At 40.2% G+C, this 22,090-nt stretch overlaps 1 protein-coding gene across 4 annotated transcripts in view; it reads right to left on the reverse strand.

Annotated features, from left to right (window-relative positions):
* Positions 1 to 15,850: 15,850 nt before the first annotated feature.
* Positions 15,851 to 22,090, reverse strand: part of LOC133427993 (receptor-type tyrosine-protein phosphatase U) — a 204,346-nt gene continuing 198,106 nt past the window's right edge. For all 4 annotated transcript variants that reach the window (XM_061716517.1, XM_061716516.1, XM_061716515.1 and 1 more), the window contains 2 exons: positions 18,971 to 19,106; positions 15,851 to 18,433 (listed from right to left, as the gene is read on the reverse strand). In XM_061716517.1, coding sequence (XP_061572501.1) covers positions 18,371 to 18,433; positions 18,971 to 19,106 — 199 coding nt within the window. In that variant the 3' untranslated portion in view covers positions 15,851 to 18,370. The remainder of the gene's footprint in view (positions 18,434 to 18,970; positions 19,107 to 22,090) is intronic.

Raw genomic sequence — 22,090 nt, forward strand, 5'->3', positions numbered from 1 at the left:
TGCCCTTTTCCCTAGAAAGGTTTGCTCTGCTCTGATTGGTCAGCTCCCGTGGTCTGATCGGAACCCGCCCACCGTCTTTCACCAGCAGTTAAATGGTTGCAAAGATGGCTTTTTCAAAAAAATATTTTTTTTTCATGCTCTGCTCCACACAGTTTGTGTGTTTACAACAGGAATGATTTTGCTGACTATCGTCACCTCCAGTTTTATACTTTATGAGCTTATTAACAGCAACCTTATGGTGGAGCTCTCCTTTTAGCATCGATCACAGACTCCTGCAAAGCTCTTCATCTTAATTACCGTGTCTATATTTGTGGGGCCATTCTAAATTACAACAGCAAAAGCTTTTGCTGCTAATATTGCAGAAGAGGATAGCTTCCTATAGATGACAAAACCCAGCTTGCATTATAAACAGTTGGGATTGAGAGGCTAATTTGGGATCAGCTTCTAGTCTTCTGCACGGATTTGGTGGAAAATGTACCGTTTACTCCGACAGAGCTTTATTAGTTTTTAAATGACAATTTTTAATGCTGTATCAGAAGTATTAAAAGCAATAATCTACAAATGACATCTTATATTTATTTCAAAACTTGCACATTGAACGTTAAACAAGCTCTGGAAACCATCACGGTGGCACCTGAGAAAGCTCCCAGTGCCGGGAGAGCTGCCCAGACACCAGGCCAGAGATAAATCCTACTCATTTCCTGTGTTGACAGTCTGAGGCTGCTTCCTTGACTCAGTAAAATTAACGGCCCAGAACGTTATTTTCCCATCCAATATGTTGCCATCAATCATTCTGTGTGCCTTCATCACTTTAAAAAATTATGTGTCAACTGTTTTTCACAAAGGCAAAGCAACAACAATCACCGGGAAAAGAAATAATGATAAAGCTGGCTTAGGGTAAACCGAGGGAATGTAAAACTGCAAGATGACATGTTTGGATTTCTGCCTGTACGTGATTTAAGATATCCTCTTCAACAACGGGTGGTGGGTGGTAAGGAAGCTTTGAGTTGTATGAATGCATGATACAAAAAATTGCTCAAAAATAGATTTTCAAGAGTGCTCCAAAGGATTTTATTCACAGTTTGTCTCTGATCAACTGACTGACAAAAGCAATCTAAAGATGTGTGAGGTGACTGCAGCATTCCCACTTGCAGACTTACCCAGAGTAAGTACCTTTAAAGGGAGTGCTATTCATCATCATCTGTTACATAAAGTGTCACAGTCAAAATATTAATAGTCCAGAAAAACAGAAACTTGGCAAGTGACTCAAAAACTGTTCATTTCACCCGAAGAAGCCGAAGTAAAATTTATTTCAGGTATAATAAGGGAGCATTTTTCATGGGAGTATCAAACAAAATAAATGGTTATGAATATGAAATATTATCTGGTTTGTAAAATATTTGCCGACTTTCACTTTATTAGAGAACCTGCATTTGAAGCAATAACTATAATTTAAATAAAGCACATGGCAGAACGACATCTCGCGCCATGCCGCCTGATAGACAAAGAAGGTAAATTATATGTGTCGGCTGTGACTGCTCCTGTGTGAACCATGGAGTTTTATTGCAGAGAGGGAAATTGCAAGTGCCATAGAACAGAAGTGAGCGACATCAAGGAGGAAAGTGTGGAAACGGAGCATGTAAAGCACATCCTCATTTCACTTCTGGGCCGATGCTCTCTTACTCCCAGATCACATAACAGCAAAGGCTGATGGGACCGCGGATGGGTGGGGAATGTGATTTGAGGGCATCAAGAAGCGGAACTGACAGAGACGGATTCACTGTGGCCCAACCATGGAATTGCTTTTACTTTCCCCTGGAACTGAGCTGGAAGTGTCTGTGGCTGCAAACAATCTCTAAGCAGCAGCTTTCATAAAGCCCAAGAGCCAGAACCATGAGAGCTCAGAGGCAGGTGGGAAACAGTGAACTATTTAGAGCAAGAAAAAAAAAGCAGGTGGTGAGGAGTGTGTGAAAGTCAGCTAGGCTCATCACTGCTGGGTCAAACGGGAATTCATAATTCTGTGTCTTTTACTGTTTTAGGTGAAACGTGTGCATTTATGTGCTGCATCAGTCTCAGAGTTTGTTTCCGACGGGTTTCTGTTTTGCTGTGTGAAACTGTGAGCTTGCAGAGGGCTTGTCTGTGTTGTCATGTTGCGTCTTTAATTAGGAAGGCGTTGAAGATCCATCGGACAGAAAAAATGCAAGCCAAGGGACTATTTCACTCCTTCAGTTTGAGACATGTAGGGCTTGCTCTGTTTAATTTACACCTGAACACGAGGGAAAGTCCCATGTGGAGCTTCAGTGTAGTTGAATGAGGGCCCACTCTCAATTTTTTGTTAGGGAACTAAACACTTACACTCCAAGTATAATTTCAGGGATTCATTAAGTATAATTTAACAGTATCAAATTGAGTTAAAAACTTTAAAAATGTTTCGTTTTCATTTGATTATCACTGGATTTAGAAACCAATAATACAGAATCTCAGTGTACTAATGAGCGGCAGCGGACTGCACTGCAGGGGGTGTGGGTTTCAGTCAGTATCTTGGGAAAGTTTAAAAACTTAGATGGACATTTTCGACTAAATGTAGCAAGTTTGTATCAAAAGTCATTGTGAAATTACCTAAAAGGTGACTGTGTGTGGATTAAAAACACTTAATCTGTTCAATTATGATTATGATGATGATTATTATCATTATCTTTGAGACTTTTACCTCTGAAAGAATATAATAGGCTTAAAATATTAACACAAATGTTTTTCAATAATCTCCTTTGTTTTTCCTTTACTTATCAAAATCTGGAAATTCCAACCTTTTCCAGAATTTTACACAAATCACAAAGACGACAGGGATTTTGCATTAAACAGCATCATTATATCTTATATAAACTGCCTCAAAAAATATAAATTAGCCTCATTTGAATTCATAGCGTCAAATAGCGTTTCTTAATGACAGGAGATCACGAGACCCCTGTTGCTTCAGCCCTAATGGTGCATACAGCATCTGCAAGGACATGAGGCATCGTAAAACTGAGATATTTCTCATTACATAACTCACAATACTTATTCAGCTGGAGTTTTTCATTTTCTATGTCACTGAGTCTCTCTTCACATCGCAAAGCCATCCCGTCATTCGTGTTTTTGACATGGTCAAAGTGCACCATGTGTAATTTCTACATAGCCAGGTTTCCTTTGACTTATCTGCCCAAACAAAACTCAAAACTATACACAAATAAAGGGACATTTGACATGCAATTTGATATTTCTCCATAGAAGGATTTTAGCGCATGTTGCCACATAACCCCTTTAAAAGCCACATTATTAGATACACCAGATGTACCTCATAAAGAGACCCGCGACTGTATTTAGCATATTGCATTAAAGATGTAGCACAGAACTTGTGCATACATATTCTATAATACTATAAAACTATTAAAACAAGGACTATAAAAAGGAAGCTGATTTTTACAGCCAATTAAAATCAAAATAGGTGTGCAGCAGAAGTCATCATGGTGGTCAAGACATTAAAAAGAGAAGAACATTTGTGGCATTAAAATGTCATTTAGGCTTTAGGCTGCATATGCCCTGCAAAGTCATTAACCCTCCTTCATAGTACACGTGTCAGGTTGGGGTAATGATCAGCACATTCACTTCTGGTTAGTGGTGGGGCTCTAGGCAGCCATTCATATGTGTAAAACACAGAGAGCATTATGTTGCGCCTCCGGCTCTGTTGTCTAATGTGTCTCTGGGGACTGAACTGTCCACATTTGTCTGAGCACAAACAAAAGAAACTGATGTAGCCCCATTGTTGTGCGCTATTACAGTCCACTGAGAGGAGCAGATATGAGACGGATACAAACGTTGACGATGAACTGTTTCACATGTTTTCTCTCTCTCACGTGGTCAAACCACTGAGCTGAAGATGGACAGTCTTCCTTTTTTTTTTAACAAATTCACTGTCAGAATAGAAAAGGGAGTAGCTGTCATCAGGGAGCAATAGCAACAGGGTTGCATTACTGGCTGCTCTTCCAGCTATACTGCAGAACTCTGCCAGAGTTCACATGTCAAGCTCACTGCAATATGCATTACGGTTCACTGTTTTCCTGTTTTCTACTCATTCCAGCAGATTAGCGTCAAACACGGAGGTAGCAGTGCCATGAAGCATCAGTGAACTCAGCGCTTAAAAACATTAGTTTATCACAGAGGCTTAATCCAGTTATTGTTCACACTTAAGAGAGCATGACTCTCCTTTGTGATGTTTGGAGAAAGACAGAGGCAGACTTTCAAACAATAGCAATACAAATGTTCATTGCAATCCCAATTACATGTAAAGTGTTGCTGAAATGAAAACTAAAGAAGCAAACACAAAGACTTTTAATAAATTACCCATCTATACCCTCTTTTTATGGAGGCTCATGGCGTCTGCTTGAGCTCAACCCAGCTGTGTTTGAGCTCAGCTCAGCTGGGAACACCATGGACAGGTTAGTTCATAGGGAATAATGTGGGACACACGCACAGAGACAGAGAGACATAACTGTTTTCAAAACTGCCTACTTGTCTTGCACTTACAGTATGTACTGCATATCGGTCTGGTGGTTGTTAATATGTAGTATGACACCATAAAAACAACAACAAATGTATTCTATTTTTTTTTACATTTATCATTGTATCATTTGTATGTGAAGAGAACCAGATAAATTGCACATTTTCCCAGAAGTAGCAAAACATCTGTGCCCTACTGATGTTACATGTTGAAGTCTGCATAAAATACACTTACTGGTTACTTCTTTGGGTACTGATCAGGTAGTGTATACTACAATGTGGCAAAATCAGTACATGGAACAAAAGTAGAAGTAGTGTTAAAAACGGCTTAGGACATAAGAAAAAATTAAAACAAACAAAATTATGAGAAAATGAGAGATTAAAGAAAATAAATAAAATGACAACATCTCACAAGACAAAAGAAAAGAAAAAAGGAGGGTTATTGTAAAATACGAAAGAAAAAGGTTTTACAAAGCACAGTGTCAAGGCAAAACACAACATTTCAGAACAGAACACTTCACGACAGAGAATGGAAAAAACGTAAATGTGACAACAGCCAAGAGGAAAATGAAAATGTATGCAAGAACGTCGATGGGGTTTGTACGTAAATATAATTTTTTTTACACATTTCTCTTAAGGTACTAGCTCATCAACATCATCACTTCAGTTGTTCTTTTGTTTGCTGCCCTGCTTGGAATCACTGTTCTGTTGCTTGACTAACATATGTTTCTATTCAATTTCAATTCAATTCAATTTTATTTATATAGCGTCTAATACAACAGATTTTGTCTCTAGACGCTTTCCAGAGATCCAGAACATGAACATGAACATGAACATGAACATGAACATGAACATGAACATGAACATGAACATAAACATAAACCCCCGAGCAATTATTATATAAACAATGGCAGGTAAAAACTCCCATAGTGGGAGAAAAGCCTTAAGCCAAACAGTGGCAAGGAAAAACTCCCCTTTAGGAGGGAAGAAACCTTGAGCAGGACCAGGCTCATAAGGGGGGACCCTCCTGCCGAAGGCCAGACTGTAAAATAGTTGTCTGAGGGCTGGCTGCACATTTACCTCCAAAATATTTTAGCAAACATGGTCAGAGACTGGAAGATGGTCCTGTAAACCCAAAGAACCCGCTTGTTTGCTTGTATTTTGGCCTTTTTTTCAAACCTTTCGAGAACACATTGCATGTTCTCACCGGAGGGAAACTTGCAGAGATGCCCGCTAATGGAAAATGAATGTTTTCTCACTCCAAATAGTTTGGACATGGCCTCATACAGTATACCTCTCCAGATTGATGGGCATCAACAGTATCTCCTAAGTTATTGTCTCCTTGACATCATGTAAACGCACACCTTCTTGCTCTGGACCAAAAGGCAAAACTTCCACTTTTATAGAAGTGCAGGTGATGAATGAATGAATGAATGAATGAATGAATGAATGAATGAATGAATGAATGAATGAATGAATGAATGAATGAATGAATGAAGTTTATTCAGTCATGACAACACGAAAACAACACAACACCAAAAATCTGTTAATAATTTGCACTGCCTTCAAAACAACTGCTGCAACTTAAATACCCTCAGAGTTTAGTTGGTTTTTGACAAACTGAGTTTTCCCTAATTTTGAGAATAATTAACAACAACATAATTTTCTTCTTAACTGTTCAGGTAGTCTCCCTTGTTTTCTGGTGGTGCATTGATCAAGATGTGGGTCACTGATCCTGTAAATCAATATCATGAACTGTGGTGAGGGGCTTTTAAAGCCTTTGTCATCACACGATAGACTGAACCACCACCTTACTGTTCCTTATTGACTCAATAAATGTGATTATTGTTTTCACAAGTCGTTCTTTAGGTCCCACAGGAACCTTTAAATTCAAATTAAAATGAATTGTTATCTTTTACACATTTTTTTCCTACTTCAGGCACACCATAGTTATGATTTCTATTCCTGAATGCTACATTAGGGTTCTGGATTCAATCTGTCCGATGCTGTGACAGGTGGAGAACAGGCTGGTTGTACCTGCATGTAGTCCGAAAGTGGCCCTCAGTGAGTAGCCTGTTCTCCCCTTTCCTTGAGTGGCATAACAACATCTCATACAAGTCTCCACAACATATGCCGTGACCCTGTCACCCTGCCACACGGCACAGCAGACAGCTGATGAGACAGAAGGCAAAAACTCCCTTTCACAAGTGCAGCAGTAACTGTCAGAGGTTCACACTTGCAACCGTCTCCGGCTGACACAGAGGAGGTAAAATGCAGTTTGAAGAAACATTGAGGAAGTGGAAGGAGAGCAAAAGTGTCAAGAGAATGAAACAAATGTAGATGGCAGGAGAAAAAAAGAGAGCCAACTAACAGAAAAAAGGGACATAAATGGAACTTGCGATTGGAGCAGGGAAATTGATGAAAAGACTGAAAAGGGGAGGGGGCGGTGAGGCAATCAAATGGAAGGAAAATAGGGCCATGAATGATTCTGTTGTTATCCTGCCTGACAGCATTCTCCAAAAAATTGAGTTTTAAAAAACAGGTATTTTTCTGATACAGATGATCAGCCCTACCTTGAAATTAAATATTCAAGAGTTCATTTCTGCATGACAGCAGATTCAAGGATGTGGCCTACATGACACGATGGCGTAAACCCTGCGCTCTGTTGTTCAGGCCCGATATTCAACAAGAAACAAGAAAAATAGCAGGAAAACAATTGAAGAAAAGTAGTTCCATCCTGAATCTAATTAGGTTTGAAGGTTGTGACAGACTGGAGCATGACGCTGACAGTTGCTTTCTCTGGATATGAAATAAGACTTTCAAACTCACAGACCAATTTGTACCAAAGTCAGTCAGTGAGACTGTCTGACTGACCTGGCGGTGGGAGAGGATGATAGAAGGCCGCCAGTTTGCGATTGCTGAGTTTAGTTCAAAGTCATCGTCACCGTCTCCCTGAGCTACATGGGTACGTGAGGACGGCAGTGAGAAAACAGCGATCAGACAAATTCTGATGAATGAGCGGTCTCTGGGAACACGCAGAGTGCCTTCAAAGTAGCGTTAGAAATAAAGAACTATGCCAACAAAAACAGACATCTTTTTTAAGTTATGGTAATATGTGGAAATGTAGTTCATCTTTATCAAACAGCTGCAGGTTAGCATAGCTTAGCATAAACATGTGACAAGTACGGTTTATCACTGATACTGAAAAATGTTGCAAACACCACAGATAAATATGACATTGTAATATTTATAATTGAGGAATTTTAACATTGTGTTGGACTAATTTGGTTGAGAAAAGTCAGACAAAGTGTATTTTAACTTTAACTGAAATATTGTGTCGAATGGCTGACACAAGATTGTAAAAAAATTAAAATAAAATGTATTAAATAAAAGCACAATTTGAGCGTTTCATCACATGAAGCATATAATGAAATGATTCAGTGAAGTATGCTATTTAATTACATTTGAGTAGCATTACTTCCATTGGGCTCAATAAGAAGGTTCATGATAGTTTGAAGTAATAATTAAAACATGCTAAATTTAACAGAAATTAGATTTTCTGTGAACACACCACAACAGCTAGGTTTACGTGAGCTCTTCATACATGTCAATGTAGGTTAGCGCTATCCTGCACTTCTGTTCAGTTTCTCTTTGTTTACAGTTTCATTTGTTTGCCATGCGTTTTTTAAGTCCTTCCACATAACAATTCTGAGTGGTTTAGAATTTTGCATATGCACATTAGTATATGTCGGCAAGTTGTACGAGATGTTGAAAACAGATTCTAAACACTTCACAAATGAAGATAATTACCCTGAAAAACGTTGTTTGTGTGAGATTGGTAGTAAAGCTTGACCGCTAGAAGGTTTGCAAGTCCTACATCCATCTACAATTGCACATGATTCAAGACAATTCTAACTCCTGAAAGGCACAGCTATAGTGAATGAAGCGCGCCAGCGGTCTCAGGGGAGGAAGCAGGTGGGATCAATGGTTCAGTCTTTACAATCTCATGTGGATCTAAAGCATTCAAGTGCTCCACCTTCCAAAATAATGTTATCTTGCTTTGGTTGATAACTTGCCACAGTAAACCAAGTACAAGTTGCGCTTCACACTACCATAACTCCCACCCTGTCCGGCCAGCTGCACAATGCAAGCCCTATACAAAGAAGAGAAATATATGTCTGCCTTCAAATCAATAATTTCACACAATCATTATCTCACAAAAGATAAATTTAGTGTATTGTAGGACTTTGCTTTTTGAGTCACAGAATTTCTACAGAAACTTTACTACCTGTAAGGCTTGTGGGAGCCTATTCCCCCCTTTTGTGTGGATCCACAATTTTCTTCTGCTCTTGGTAAAGTGTTGTCCTTGGAATACGGAACAACATCCATCCATCTCTTTTGGCATTTGGTACAGTTTACTGCTTTCTCATCTCTGCTTAGTAGCTTTGCCCTGGCAAACAAACCTGGATGAGCATGGCTTTTTGCTCCCTCGCCGCAGACACACCTCTGTGACATTGCTCAGAAACTCATCAATATCATATTTTGTGGACTTTCCGGTGATGTCAGAAATCCTAACTTGATGATTCTAGACGAACCAACCTCTAGCATTATGATCTTATAAAAAAAAAACCTTTGTCATTAGTCTAAGTGGCAGCTGGCATCAAGTTAATTCAATTCAAAATTACTTTATTAATCCCCGAAGGGGAAATTATTTAATTAGCTTGTGAACTGTTTTAGCCACAGAAATGTATGTTGAACTTTCAGGACAATTTGGGTTAATTTTTTAAATATCTAAGAAAAAATGAGATAAAACAAAAAAGTGGACAAATGGATTCACTTTGCAAAAAAAGCACAACTGAAAAGCCACTATGTACGTGTTAAAGGTCAACCACTTACACAGGAAGCTCAAGTTGATTTAATCTTTATTGATCTGTTTGAAGAGGGATAAGTCAGTGATGGAGAGGGTGGTGAGGATCACCATTAAAATCTGTCAGCAGAAACAACAGTTCTGCTCTGCAAGTGTCCAAATTCACAAACAATTCTATTGTGATCCCTATATTTGGCAAGATGGCAAAAATGGTACAGTGGGACCTATAATCGTATTTGCAGCAGCTAACAAGTTAACAAAAATACCATGACATGAAATTCAGTAGTAATTCTAATCATGATGGTTGATTGATGTCAACTCTAAGCTCTGGTTGTTTCCGCCCTCGAAGTGGGATATATTATAAACACAATCATACAACTTCTGTTGGAACATTTAAAAACGCCAATGCAGATTCATTGAAAATGTCTGAACTTGATGAATCAAATATGCCTTACGTGAAAGTCTGTCAGAAGAAATATCTAACATTTTGCTTCTTCCAGATTTTCAAAAGTCAAGATGAAGAGTGACCGCATGTTAAGCAGCCCACAGGGCATAAGCGGGGTTGATCACTTCTGCTTTTTTTGCTGGAGAATACTGTTACGTGCACTTGTGGGAAAGAAAAGCTGCCATGCAGCGACATATGTTACATGTATTTGCTCAGAGGTGCATTGGTTTGAAACCTAACAAAATGTCACAGTTGTCCAATGACACACTTTTGGGTTGTGAAAACTCATCATATATATTTAAAGCTTTACACAAACTTTAATAAGTGCAACGAGACCGTTGCCACAAAACCAGAATCATCACATATCCAACTTTGTGTTTCGTTTTAAACACACTATTATAACAGCCATCAGTGAAGATTAAAGGTGGACTACCACAATGTAAATGTGCACTGAACACGGAGTCGAAAATAAGTCCCACTCAAGTTATCAACTGAGTTGATAAAAATATCACCTTGTTGGTTGTGATGTCACAACTCCTTTGCTGCTGCGCTTCTTAGAGGCCTTTTCCTTGCAGTGTGTATTTCATTTCTGCTCATCATTCATCAGCATCAGGAAAATGTCTGTAGCTCATGTCTTGTTGGTCTGAGTTCTTCTTTTCATCTCCCCATGTGTATCGTAGATCAAATGCTGCCCTCAAAAACCAAAGAAGAGTGCACCTGTGTGGGAAAGTCCTTACACGCTGAGGCGCTGCAAGAAATGAGAACGCTCCTAATGAAATATGAAGATATACAAAACCAGGTGTTGAGAGGGAGTGGCTTTGTGGGTCATGTTTTCATCAAGGATGAAGGTAACAGCTCTGCAACCAGCATGGCAGCGCTCAGTCACGGCAGGGAGAAGACAGGTTGTGGCTGTGGGGCCGTGCATGAATCTGGAGGACACTGGGGCTCCAGGGATGTCGGGGTAGAGGGGAGTCTGGTGTGGAAGAAAGATGAGGGAGGATGTTTTATGTTCTCCCCGAGGTTAACTATCAGTTGTATAACTGTCCTCATAGCTGCATCTATTTCAGCAAATACTAGAGGACGTGAACAGAAAAATGTAAAAGGGATTATAAGAGAGAATGGATAAAGAAAGCTGGATAAAGGGAGGGAGGAGCGAATAAGCAGGGCAAAATGTTGAACACTGGCATAACTTGAAACAAGGAAAAGTAACAATAACTTACTGAAAATTGATGAATGAAAATCAGACATTGCTTTTGAAGGGTGGTTTCGACAAAATCCCCTTGAAAAAAATGTTCATGTTTTATTGCACCTTTTGAGGTAATCACTGCAATCGAGCGATTTCTGTAACTCAATGAAGGTTGTTCTTAGTTGTGTTTTGGATCATTATCCTTGGAGGACCCGTGACCTGCTTCTGAGACCAAGCAGCGAAGCCGCTCCAGAACAAAACCGAGCCTCCTCCGTGTTTCACAGTAGCTACAGTCTGCTTTTCCTTGAAGGCTTCATTTAGTCTCTGTGAACATTGAGCTGATGTTACTTACCATAAAGCTCCAGTTCTGTCTCAGCCATCCAAAGGACATTCTCCCAGAAGCTTTGTGCCTTGTAAATATGCATTTTGATGAATTCCAGTCTGGGTTTTTCATGATTTACTTTCAACAGTGGAGTCCTCCTCAGTCGTCGTTTACTTGAACAACGTCAAATTGTGTAATCTAACAGTGATCTACCCTGACCTTGGAGTTCACTTTGAATCTATTTGGAAGTTGTTCTGGGCTCTTGATTACCATTCATATTATCCATCTGTTTAACTTGTTATCCACATCCTCTTGTGCCCTCTGGGTGCCTTCAACATGCTTGTCCATCAGTTTCTCTCTGACCATCACACAACCCTCTTTTTTGCTTTCTCTGGTCAGTGTGGTAAACATGATGACACCAAACAAATTGATGACTTTTTATCTAGTAAATAGTTAAAGGGGACCTATTATGAAAAACAGGTTTTCTCTCGCTTTAACATATATAAAGTGGTCTCCCCTCAGCCTGCCAACTCAGAGAAGGAGGAAAGCAACCAAATTCTGCAGTGTCTGTACAGCCGCCCGGATGAGCCGTCCAGTCTGATGTGGCTTCTACGAGCCGTTCAGTTTCTGCGCCCGTCGTTACGTAACGACGTTGTTACGTAACGACGGGCGAGATTTACATAAGTTGGGCTCCAATGCGTGAAACCACGCCCACAACTAACTCCGCCGGCCGGAGCTTCCACCATTTTTTCGTAGCGGTGTATCGCGTCATTCAGGCAGCCAATCAGCACAGAGCCTCATTATCATAGCCCTGCCCACTCAGAATCCCACATAGATAAGAGGTTAGAGAATGGGATGACATGGCTTAGAGGCTGTATTTCTAATTTATTTAGCAAAATCAATCAAAAGCTTGTTTTTAAGACTTTCAAGGCCTGTTTAAAATAGATATTAGATGCCATAATAGGTCCCCTTTAACCTGTGATTTGATCACAGGACAACCTTCAGTTGAACATGTCCCTATGTTCAGGACTTTCAACTAATTTGTCCAGACCAGTTCCATTTTTATAATTTTTTAGTGATTCTGTTGAACCATACTTCAAAAGCCACGTCTGATTTTCATCACTCAGTGTTCTGTTGATTATTAATAATTACTTCTTCGGTTTCAGGTCATTTCAGTGACCATTGTGGGCTTTTCTTTCTTCAACAAGTTTTGTCCATGTGTGGAGTTCACTTTCAAGACATAAATGTCAAACCTAACTATATTCTTACCTTGACAGGAATAAAAATATGTCGTTTTGAAGTTTGTCGAGGATCCAAATGAAGAATGATTTGCTATAGTTGTCGCAAGTGTCCCCATTTTTCTGCTCCAAATAAACCAAAGGATGAATCCAGTTGCTAAGCCAGCCCCTCGAAGGGTTGACCTTTTGATAAGCTCATCTCTCAAATTTATGGCAGCTTGGAGAAACTTTATAGCCACAACCTAGAAATTGCTCATGTTGACATAAGATCATTTACAAGCTTTCCTCCACAACCCTCAAGGCTCAGCATCATTTTATGTGTACTAACAACGAGAGATTATCCTTGGAGCAAAATAACTTCAGCTTCGTCTTCACCTGATATTGTTTTTATCAACAAGAGGAGGGTAGTGTCCTATTCTGTGCATCAAAACCTTGATATCTGTTCAGTAAAACTCCCTTGACTTTATATTTACTTTCCAGCCATTGTCCGTTATGTTTCACTCTACTGTTACAGTTTCATCATTTTGTTCGTCTCCACTGGTTTCCTTTGGCAGCTGGATTCAACCCCACAAATGACAAAGGTCAGAACAAGTTAAAGGTGGCTGGTGCTGGTGGCAGCAGCAGCATCACGCTTCCATGATGCTCCTCAGCAACAGAAGTGAGTTGAATGAAGAGGAAAAGGGCAAATGGGTGACTATGATTCTGGTTATCTCTCTCAGGCTCCATGTTTGCCTGAGTGATCCAGGCTGGAAGCATCAGGAGCACCCTCTCTTGGCCTCATTCATGTGAACCATGACTTTCACTGAAATGAAAGCCTAGCACTGAGATAAGGGCTCCAGTCAGACTGTCTGTGTGTGGCATTGGAAGCGGTGTGAAAACATGGTGGACAGCTCTTCTCTGTCCACGGTCTGCTGAGCACAAATCTGGAGCCACCTGTCTTGTCTGCTGCACAATCCAGTAGGAGAGGAGCATCACCAGCATGGTAAAACAAAATAATGCGGTGAAAACTGCACAGAAAGACTCTCTAAAAGCCTGAAAAATTGTTTTTCATGTTAAAGGATATGCGTATTTTCTTTCAATTTATCGACTGTGGCTCGGGCAAGGTCACCAGCAAAAGCTTTGGTGACATTATTCTCTCAGAGAATATTGGATTTTATCTGAATCAATTAGCAAAGCATGTGGCTGGAAAGAGGGAACATTTAGTAAGATAAGCCACTGCGCTTTGAAGGATAACCTTTTGGTGATGCTTAAAACAGTGTCATGTGGCTATTTTGCAAAATAAGTCAGCACAGATTTCCGTGTCATAATTCCCACTTCTGGTACATGCACTGCAAGGTGCAAATGCAAGATAGATGTATTAAAAATAACTACATAAGCTATGGAGAAGGCTATTTTGCCGAAAAGAGGGGAAAAAAGGAGTTAGATTTATATTGATCTTAATACCATAAAGGCAATGAACAACCATTCAATTCAAAGAATGGATTTTTTTCTCAACCACGGATGTTATTGTATTCCTTTGTATTTATGTGTAAATTATATATAGACATCGCGGGGTGAGTTGCTGCAGGGAAGATGAGGTCTGCAGGCGAGTGAAAGCAAAGACAGGTGCCAACTGTGCACAGTATGGCTTTCTGTGTCTGCATTTTCCAAAGTGGTGCAATCAAAATGTTGAGCTTCACTTTCAGAGAACTCTGAGACACCTGGACATACAGAAGTCTCCAGAAACGCTCAGTTACATACACTGGTTCTTCTCTCATCGGCTCCTCAGTATGCAGGAGCATTACCTCTGTACAGTGTGGTGAAATAATGGCTAATAAATGTAAAACCTGATCCAAATATTCTACAAAGTCAGTTCTGGTATGTGTAATTAATTTAATGTAATTGCTCAGATTTTATTGGTTCATTTGGACACTGTTTTTTTTTTTTTTATCCTCAAATGTTTTCCCATTTTCATCAGTGCTCTAACTACTACCTACTGAGCACAGGTCTCTTATCCTGAGGAGTGAGCAGGCCGCTTCTTTTCACCAGACAGGGTGGGGTTTCTCTGGCCGGACGTAGCGCGTGGAAGGATCACGTTATTCCGGCCGGATCCTCCCCACCCCATCTGTTCCCCGGCTGGCCAGATGGGGTGAACACGGGCAGAACATGCAAACTCCACACAGAAAGGCCCTTTACGCCCTTCAGTGGACACTATTGACTGACATAATATGCATTATAGGCATTTTATGGAGACACCACGATTCGTTTGGGACTCAGGGAAACATTTATAAAAACTTAATTTACAAAAGAAGTTTTAACGTTAGAAATCCAGGGGAAAAAGACCCTGTTGGAGCTCACTGGTACACTACACTGACTGTGGCAGTCTTTACACCGTCTAAATTGAAGGGTCTGACTGTTCATTTAAACCATGCCAGTAACAGAGGATGGAAAGAGAGTTTTGTGTGGTAATAGATTTCTGCAGGAGAAAAGAACAGATGTTAAACAGAGTTGTGTAAATGATCTGCCTCCATGAAAAAGCTCCTTATTTATATCTCATTTAATCTAAAAGGCATTGAGTTTTTTGTTCTTGTTTTCTTATCACAATGATAAATGAAATATCTAAATTTAAAAAAGCCTACATTTGCAAACGTACTCTTTTAACTTAGCGCTTTGTTTCTGAAGGCTAATCAATCCCTTAACCAATCTAGAGGCAAATCTCGACAGCCTACTTTGTCTTTCAATCCAACAGTCGGGGGTCTCGCCCTCTAATTAATTGGACTTGTCCCTCTTCTGGAGACTAGATCAGTTTGCAGGATTGCTGCATTATTCACCGTATAGCCGTCAGTGACAGAGGAAGTCTGTGGTCTGGAGTCAAGTTACTCTGCAAAGCAGCAAAAGCCGAAAGCCTGAGAGGGATGGGAGGAAAAAAAATGAAATGGATAGAGGAAGTGTTGGAGGGTGGTGTAAGATGTGGAGTAGCAGAAAGAAATAAGGCAGAGAGGCAAGATCAAATGGTCAATGTGATTCAATACGATGGGAACCACTAAAAGACCACAGGAAAACCACAGCTGGGAGAGATGCTCAAAGACAGGAAATCCATTTTCAGATGTCAGATCTCTGCTGCTGCTGACAAACCATTTGGTGAACCTGAATGATTTTTATTTCAGCCATGTGTGCATTTATGACAGGATATCAAATGACAGGAGAATCTCACGTCTGTTTTTCCCCTTTGCTCTTTTATTGTTAATCGTTAGCCTTCGAATGACCCCCCCCCCCCCAAGATAACCCGATGTACATCTGTCCTCACCTTCCCTCTCATTAAATACAACCCCCGGCCCCACAAACACAATGCTCAAAAACACAGTTGCTTTGTACCGTTGGTTCATATGGAAAGAAACAAGTGAAATACACGGCCCTGTGGTGGAGGCTGCGGTCATCGTAAAAAGTGGAACAACAAAAGTACAATACAGTCACACAGTAGATGAAATGAATCAAGTGGATCCAGATATTTTGAAATTAATTAAATGAAATGCAAAGCAGGCAGCAAACTCATACGATGCATCGATGGGCTGTTCTACTCAAGAGCGCTGAAATGAACGCTCACAGATTCAGATTATATTAAAAAAAAAAAAAAAAACTCACAAAATGCTCATTTGTAGCACATTCAGCTTTGTAGTTATGCAGTTATGCAGCTGTTACTGTACGTATTTACTCTGGGTAAACATATAGCGTATTATTCACAAAGTATTCACATAACAATATACATCTGTATGTACAGATTCCTTCTATTCTTCAGAAAAAAGTGTCCAGGCACTTCCTCCAGCGGTCTAGGAGTCAGATCACTCACGGCACTGCAGCTGCAGCTGCCCCAACCAATACGAGCTGCTCTACATGTGCACAAATCTTTGGGAGCCTGGCGACGATGGTGTATCGTCTCATAAACTCCCATATTCTGACTCACTTAAATCTGACCGCCAGCTGAAAACTAACAGCCAAGCTCGCCTGTTGCGGCCACTTTTCAGCTTCTCTGGGCTTCGGTGCGTCTCCCCGCTCATCAGGGGACATCCGCTTCTGTTTCGTCACGTTTCGGGGATAAGGGGAGTGAAGCGTATCTCAAAGGGCAATAATGAAGAGCAAAAGCTATATTTTCTAGGGGGATGAAAGCTGTCGTAACGTAAATCAAAAACTTCTTCCCAGCTTGATGTAGCCTTCTTTCAGGAGGGTGTTTCAAAGCTGATTCAGATTTTAGTGTGTATCACACATTCCAGCCTACAGGATCCGTTGGTTGTGTCCAGGCTCCGCCCCCCTAGTAAATTAGTCTTGTATAAGTAAACAGCAGGGTCTCTGATCAGCTGATCTCACTTTTCCTCCTTTATAATTCACTGTTTTTACTCAAAAAAAGGTGCAAAAACTCTGAAATACTCACTGCTGAGTGGAAATATATGACAGATTTTTCAAATTTTTCACCAATAGTTTCAATGTCCCCTTCTTATTATATATGTATGTGTGTATATATATATATATATATATATATATATATACATATATATATATATATATATATATATATATATATATATATATATGTGTGTGTATTTATACTTTATTTATATTACACCACTGACAACAACTAACTTCATGTAAAAACTCTTAGAATGAGTCCCACATCTGCAATGATCAAATTTAAAGTGGTTTACCAGGATTTGATATTTTACATGATAGCCAAAGGCTTCTTGACCACTGAAATCATAAAACAGTTACAGAAGAAAACCTTTAAAACTGCAACGGTTCACACACGTCACAGCGGCGCTGACGAAACCTCATTCTTCAAACCAGCACTACGACATCTCAGCACAGTCAACCTCTCGCTTTTTTCTTTCTCGCTGAGCATCAAGTACAAACAATCACATCGGAGCGAGAACAGGAGATGATGCAGCACACACTGTATGTTTGCAGGCAAGATGAAGCTGCAGATCAAAGTAAAGGATTTGAGTCAGTCGGTGGGATTGGCAGTGTGACTGTAATGAGAGGAGAAGCTCCCGCGGTGGTACCGGGACCACCGCTGCAGTGCCTGGGAATGCCCACCTACAGCACACGTGGTAGTCCAGCAACACACATTATGGCAAAAATACAACACATTGCACTACTGTACAGTTTCTACCCTCAGTACTGACGAATACTGGGCTGGTCAGTTCTGATGCTGCAGGTCCATTTTAATCTCCGGTGGCTGTTTTTGCGCACCAGTAAGTTGGGTCATGTGGCGACTTGAACAAATATGTCCTCACATCAGACGATAAGGCAGTTTATGGTATGGTAGCTAGGTCATGCCACAACCACAGTGGACTGATGTTGTATGCAGCTCTTTTAATAAAGAAGAAAATGCTTCCAAGCTTAGGTTAACGCTGTGACTCTGGAATCACATCCAGGGCCACACTGTCCAAATGAAATGATTAAGCACAGTCACGTTGGCCTTTGAATAGACAGGCCCTTTTGTAGCTCATTATATTGTTTTGTTGAACCCTTGAGCAAAAAAGACATTTAGTTCAAGAGGCAAAGAGGACCAAGTAAGACACAAAAATATCAAAAGAGATAAACATCACCAACAAGGAGGAAATCACAGCTGTACATTAAAGGTTAAAAGTTAGAACCTTGACCTTATATTTTTTTTTTCTCTCTTGCAGTCCCTTCAAAGCCAAGTCCAAAGGTCCGAACATTAAAGAAGAGGAGAGGTCAGTGGGTGGCCTCAAATCGAATCTCCAGCACACAGGACGCTGCTGCTGTCGTAAACGTTTAGTTGCTATCTGCCGTCAAAGCATTCCAAGTACTCCTGGACGAGGTCGTAGCAAAATCGATACTGGTCCTAAAGAAAAACACAATGTTCTTCAGTTAAAAAAGCAGAGGCAGGACAATATCAATCAAAGAAAGACTCAGCCTGAGTGAACCCTGTCCTGCGTGCAGTGCTGGTCACTGCAGTTCACAGCATTGCAAAAGTCGTTTTCTAGTACATGCATGAGCTGGGATGGTTTAGCTGCATATGAGACACTTCAGGAAACATCAGGGAGTCATCGAACCTCCCATGTGTTGCATTGAGGAAGAAACTGCAATTGCATTGCACAAAACTGCCCTTTTAAAGATTTTTTTTCTTAATTTAATACACTGAACATGTTTCAGATTTGTTCCTTTTTTTTAAATCACGTCAACAGCAGAATACAGTTTACGCTTGTCATCATGAATTTGAAAGGTTTACACGATGTTCAAAGGATTGGGCACATTAATACATTTCTCCAAAATATGAAGAAATACTAACTTTTTTTTGTTAATATTGCTCTGTTTCTTAACATTTAATCCATGAAAAGATTAAAAACACATTTTTTTATTAGGTTTGAGGTGTCCTCACCAGGGACTCCACCATGTTGGGTTTGCAGTTTCGGAGAGTTTTGACGGCATAGAAGATGTCCACCATGTTCTGGTACTGGATCATCTCGAGGAGGATGTTGCAGGCACAGAAGCTCCCACTCCGACCGCCGCCGTTGCTGTGGAGGTATGTATCATATTTAAAGAAAGCAAAAACAACACACATTTTTCTTTTTCACCCACACACACACACACACACACACATTTGATGGCATATATCTCCTTACTAGATGTATAGTTGCCAGAAATTATGTGATGAGATTATTTCCCCACATTACTTTAATGTTATCTTTTGTAGTCTGTCATATTACATTTTGAGTCATTACCCAGAGGCCTATGGCTGCGGGCCCAGTTTTGCTGTCACTATGTTTATGATCCTCACTTGAGCTTTGGTTGCATTTGTGGCTGAATCTACGAGACTGTAAACAGTTTTAAATGAGTTATATATGCTGACTGTGGCCACTTAGGCCTCTCCTTGATAAACAGATTTAACAAACCACCGCAGAAGGTCAATACTATGTCAGTATAGCGGCATCAGTTTACCACACAAAGGCAACCGCCACATTAAACAACAATCACACATATTATACTCCGATGTGTCCCAGTCATAGTCATGACAGCCAAAGCACCGCCGTGGCTATTCTACCCATAGCTACCGTCATAATCACAGCTACAGTCTGTCTCAATTAGCCCCAGCAGCTGTCGGCGAGACAGACGAGTGAATCGGTTCCTCTACTACGAGTATGTCGGTTCACACAGCGGCACCGCGGCAACCACAGCTCAGGACGCACCAGCCAACTCTGTGGTCCCGACCAGTACCGGTCTCCTGCATCGCACCGCATCCTCGGTGGAGCAGCGGGGAGGAAAAACATGTAGAGGGAGTGCAAACGTTTAGCATTGATTTTCTATCATCATGACCCTCCTGGGGCTCGGTACAATTGTGATTATTCTATCATTCTTCTACACGTTTAACTGCCAAAAGATTTATGTAATTGCTTACATGTAGGTATCTAATCAGTCAAACAATAATTGCTATCTTTCGTACCTTCAGACACCCCTAGACAAAGAAAAGAAATAAAAACAGACAAATGAAGTCCGTGTAACCATTTGGTTTCAGCCGAAATCAATAGTAAGATTAGAGCAGGAGTTTGAAAATACTAATAAAATAAGAAGTGCACTGGTTCATATTGTATCATTCCTGTTAAAGTGCAGCTTGCATATATTGTTTTCTTTTCAACATTAAAGTGTCATAAAAATGTAAAAATTATTTAAAAATATTTAAGGCCCTGCTGCATCATTTAGCAAACCACATGTAGTGTATTTGGAACTCTGTGTAAAAATATATCTGCCAAATTACTTAAAAAAGTAAATAAATAAATAAAAGACTTTAATTCTTGTTAATTCTTGTATGTATTCTGGTTGAGGTTAAGGTCAGGTGAACGTGTTAGCATGTGGTAAAGTACAGTCTAACTGAGGGACTTCTTCACTTGCCAGAGTATTTCTTTTCATTTAAAACTAATATTCCATCATTTTCTTTTACAATACAATACAATGTGTCATCGAAACATTTTCTAACAAAAATACAGGGTATCACTATAAAATTCCAACACCAAGTGGAGCGAGGTTTCCAGAGCTGAGACCTTTCATTTATGCGAAGACATAGTCCCGCTCCAGGTTGCTTAAAAAGATACAAAACACAAAAAAAAACAAAAAAAAACTGTGTTTTATGGCATTTTTATAAACAAGAAAAACAAGCTGGAAGCAGAGCTCCGCTCAGCTGGGCATTTTCCACTACAGCGGACGTGTGGTCCAGTTGAATGAGTGTTTGCTTAACGGTGAGGATGCACTTGATCAGCGAAGGCTGGGAGTTGTGCAACCATTGTTTGGAAACTTCTTATTTTCTGGATGAGCACACCAGAGAAGTAATTGTGTGAGACAAAATGCCCTTGAATCTTGGGGTCTGTAGAAACGAGACGCAGGCTCTTTGTAGTTTGTGTTATGTAAAGGAAGTTTAGCTGATTTCATGGAGAAGATTTCATGCTTTGGACACCAACCTCATATTATTATATTCAAACTGGTATTTAAAGCGATGAATGATTATTTTATTTACACCTGACTGATACATCTACTTTAAAAAAAGTGCTGGAATCCTATTGTATGTTCAATGACAACATAAACACACATGTTTTCTTTTCTTCTTAAGAGGGAAGCAGGCTCTTAAAATGTTTAACTTCTGGAGGACAATGAAGGAGTTTAAGTACATCTGTGTAACTGTGATAATACTGTTTTATGCTCATGTCATTTGATAAAACAACAGGTACTCGACATAATTCATGCAGTCCGGACAAACTATAGAGATATGGTATGTATATTAGATAGAAATAGTAAAATAAGAAACACTACAAGGAATCACAGATTGAGGAATGAGAGGACAGCACGGCATTTCCTGTGAAATACTGGCCTCATCATCAGACATGAAAGGCAATATCTATAAACTGCCGGTGGAAAATCCACTTCCTCTCTCCTGAGACAGATGCAGTGAAGGTGGATGTAGGAGGCTCTACAGCGTATACAAGCAATATTAAGGTAATCAATTGTCGTCAGCGCTTTGGCAGTGCTGAATTTAGTGTAGTGAGAACCATCGCATTCAGTATTAAGCCATAATTGATTTGATCTCTGTAATCTCCTTCCTGGTTGTCGTGGGTAACACCATGTGACAGCACTGACTGATGGGCTTTCGGACGGGGGTGGTGGGTGTGAACGTGTGACGGGTCAGCAATGAGCTGGCAGGTCCATCCATATTCATTGGTGGGGTGTGCACAAGGGCGGATTAGGACAACGCAGGAGTACAGAATTCCAGCACAGCACATTACACCACCATTTCATTTTCCACATTAAAAAAACACTGGCATATCACATGGCCCTGTGTCTCAGCGCACCAAGTGACATCCCATGCTGGACGCAGTCTCTGTCCTACCATCAGCTTTCCGGTGCACTTTTGCGTGTCCGTTTTCAGAGACAGCAATTCTGCATCTAAGATTTTTTCAGAACAATACTGAACTGATGTTCTGGCTTTTTTTGTAATTTACAACACATGCATGTA

This window comes from Cololabis saira, chromosome 3, assembly GCF_033807715.1.
Source record: "Cololabis saira isolate AMF1-May2022 chromosome 3, fColSai1.1, whole genome shotgun sequence".
NCBI classification, from domain to species: domain Eukaryota; kingdom Metazoa; phylum Chordata; class Actinopteri; order Beloniformes; family Belonidae; genus Cololabis; species Cololabis saira.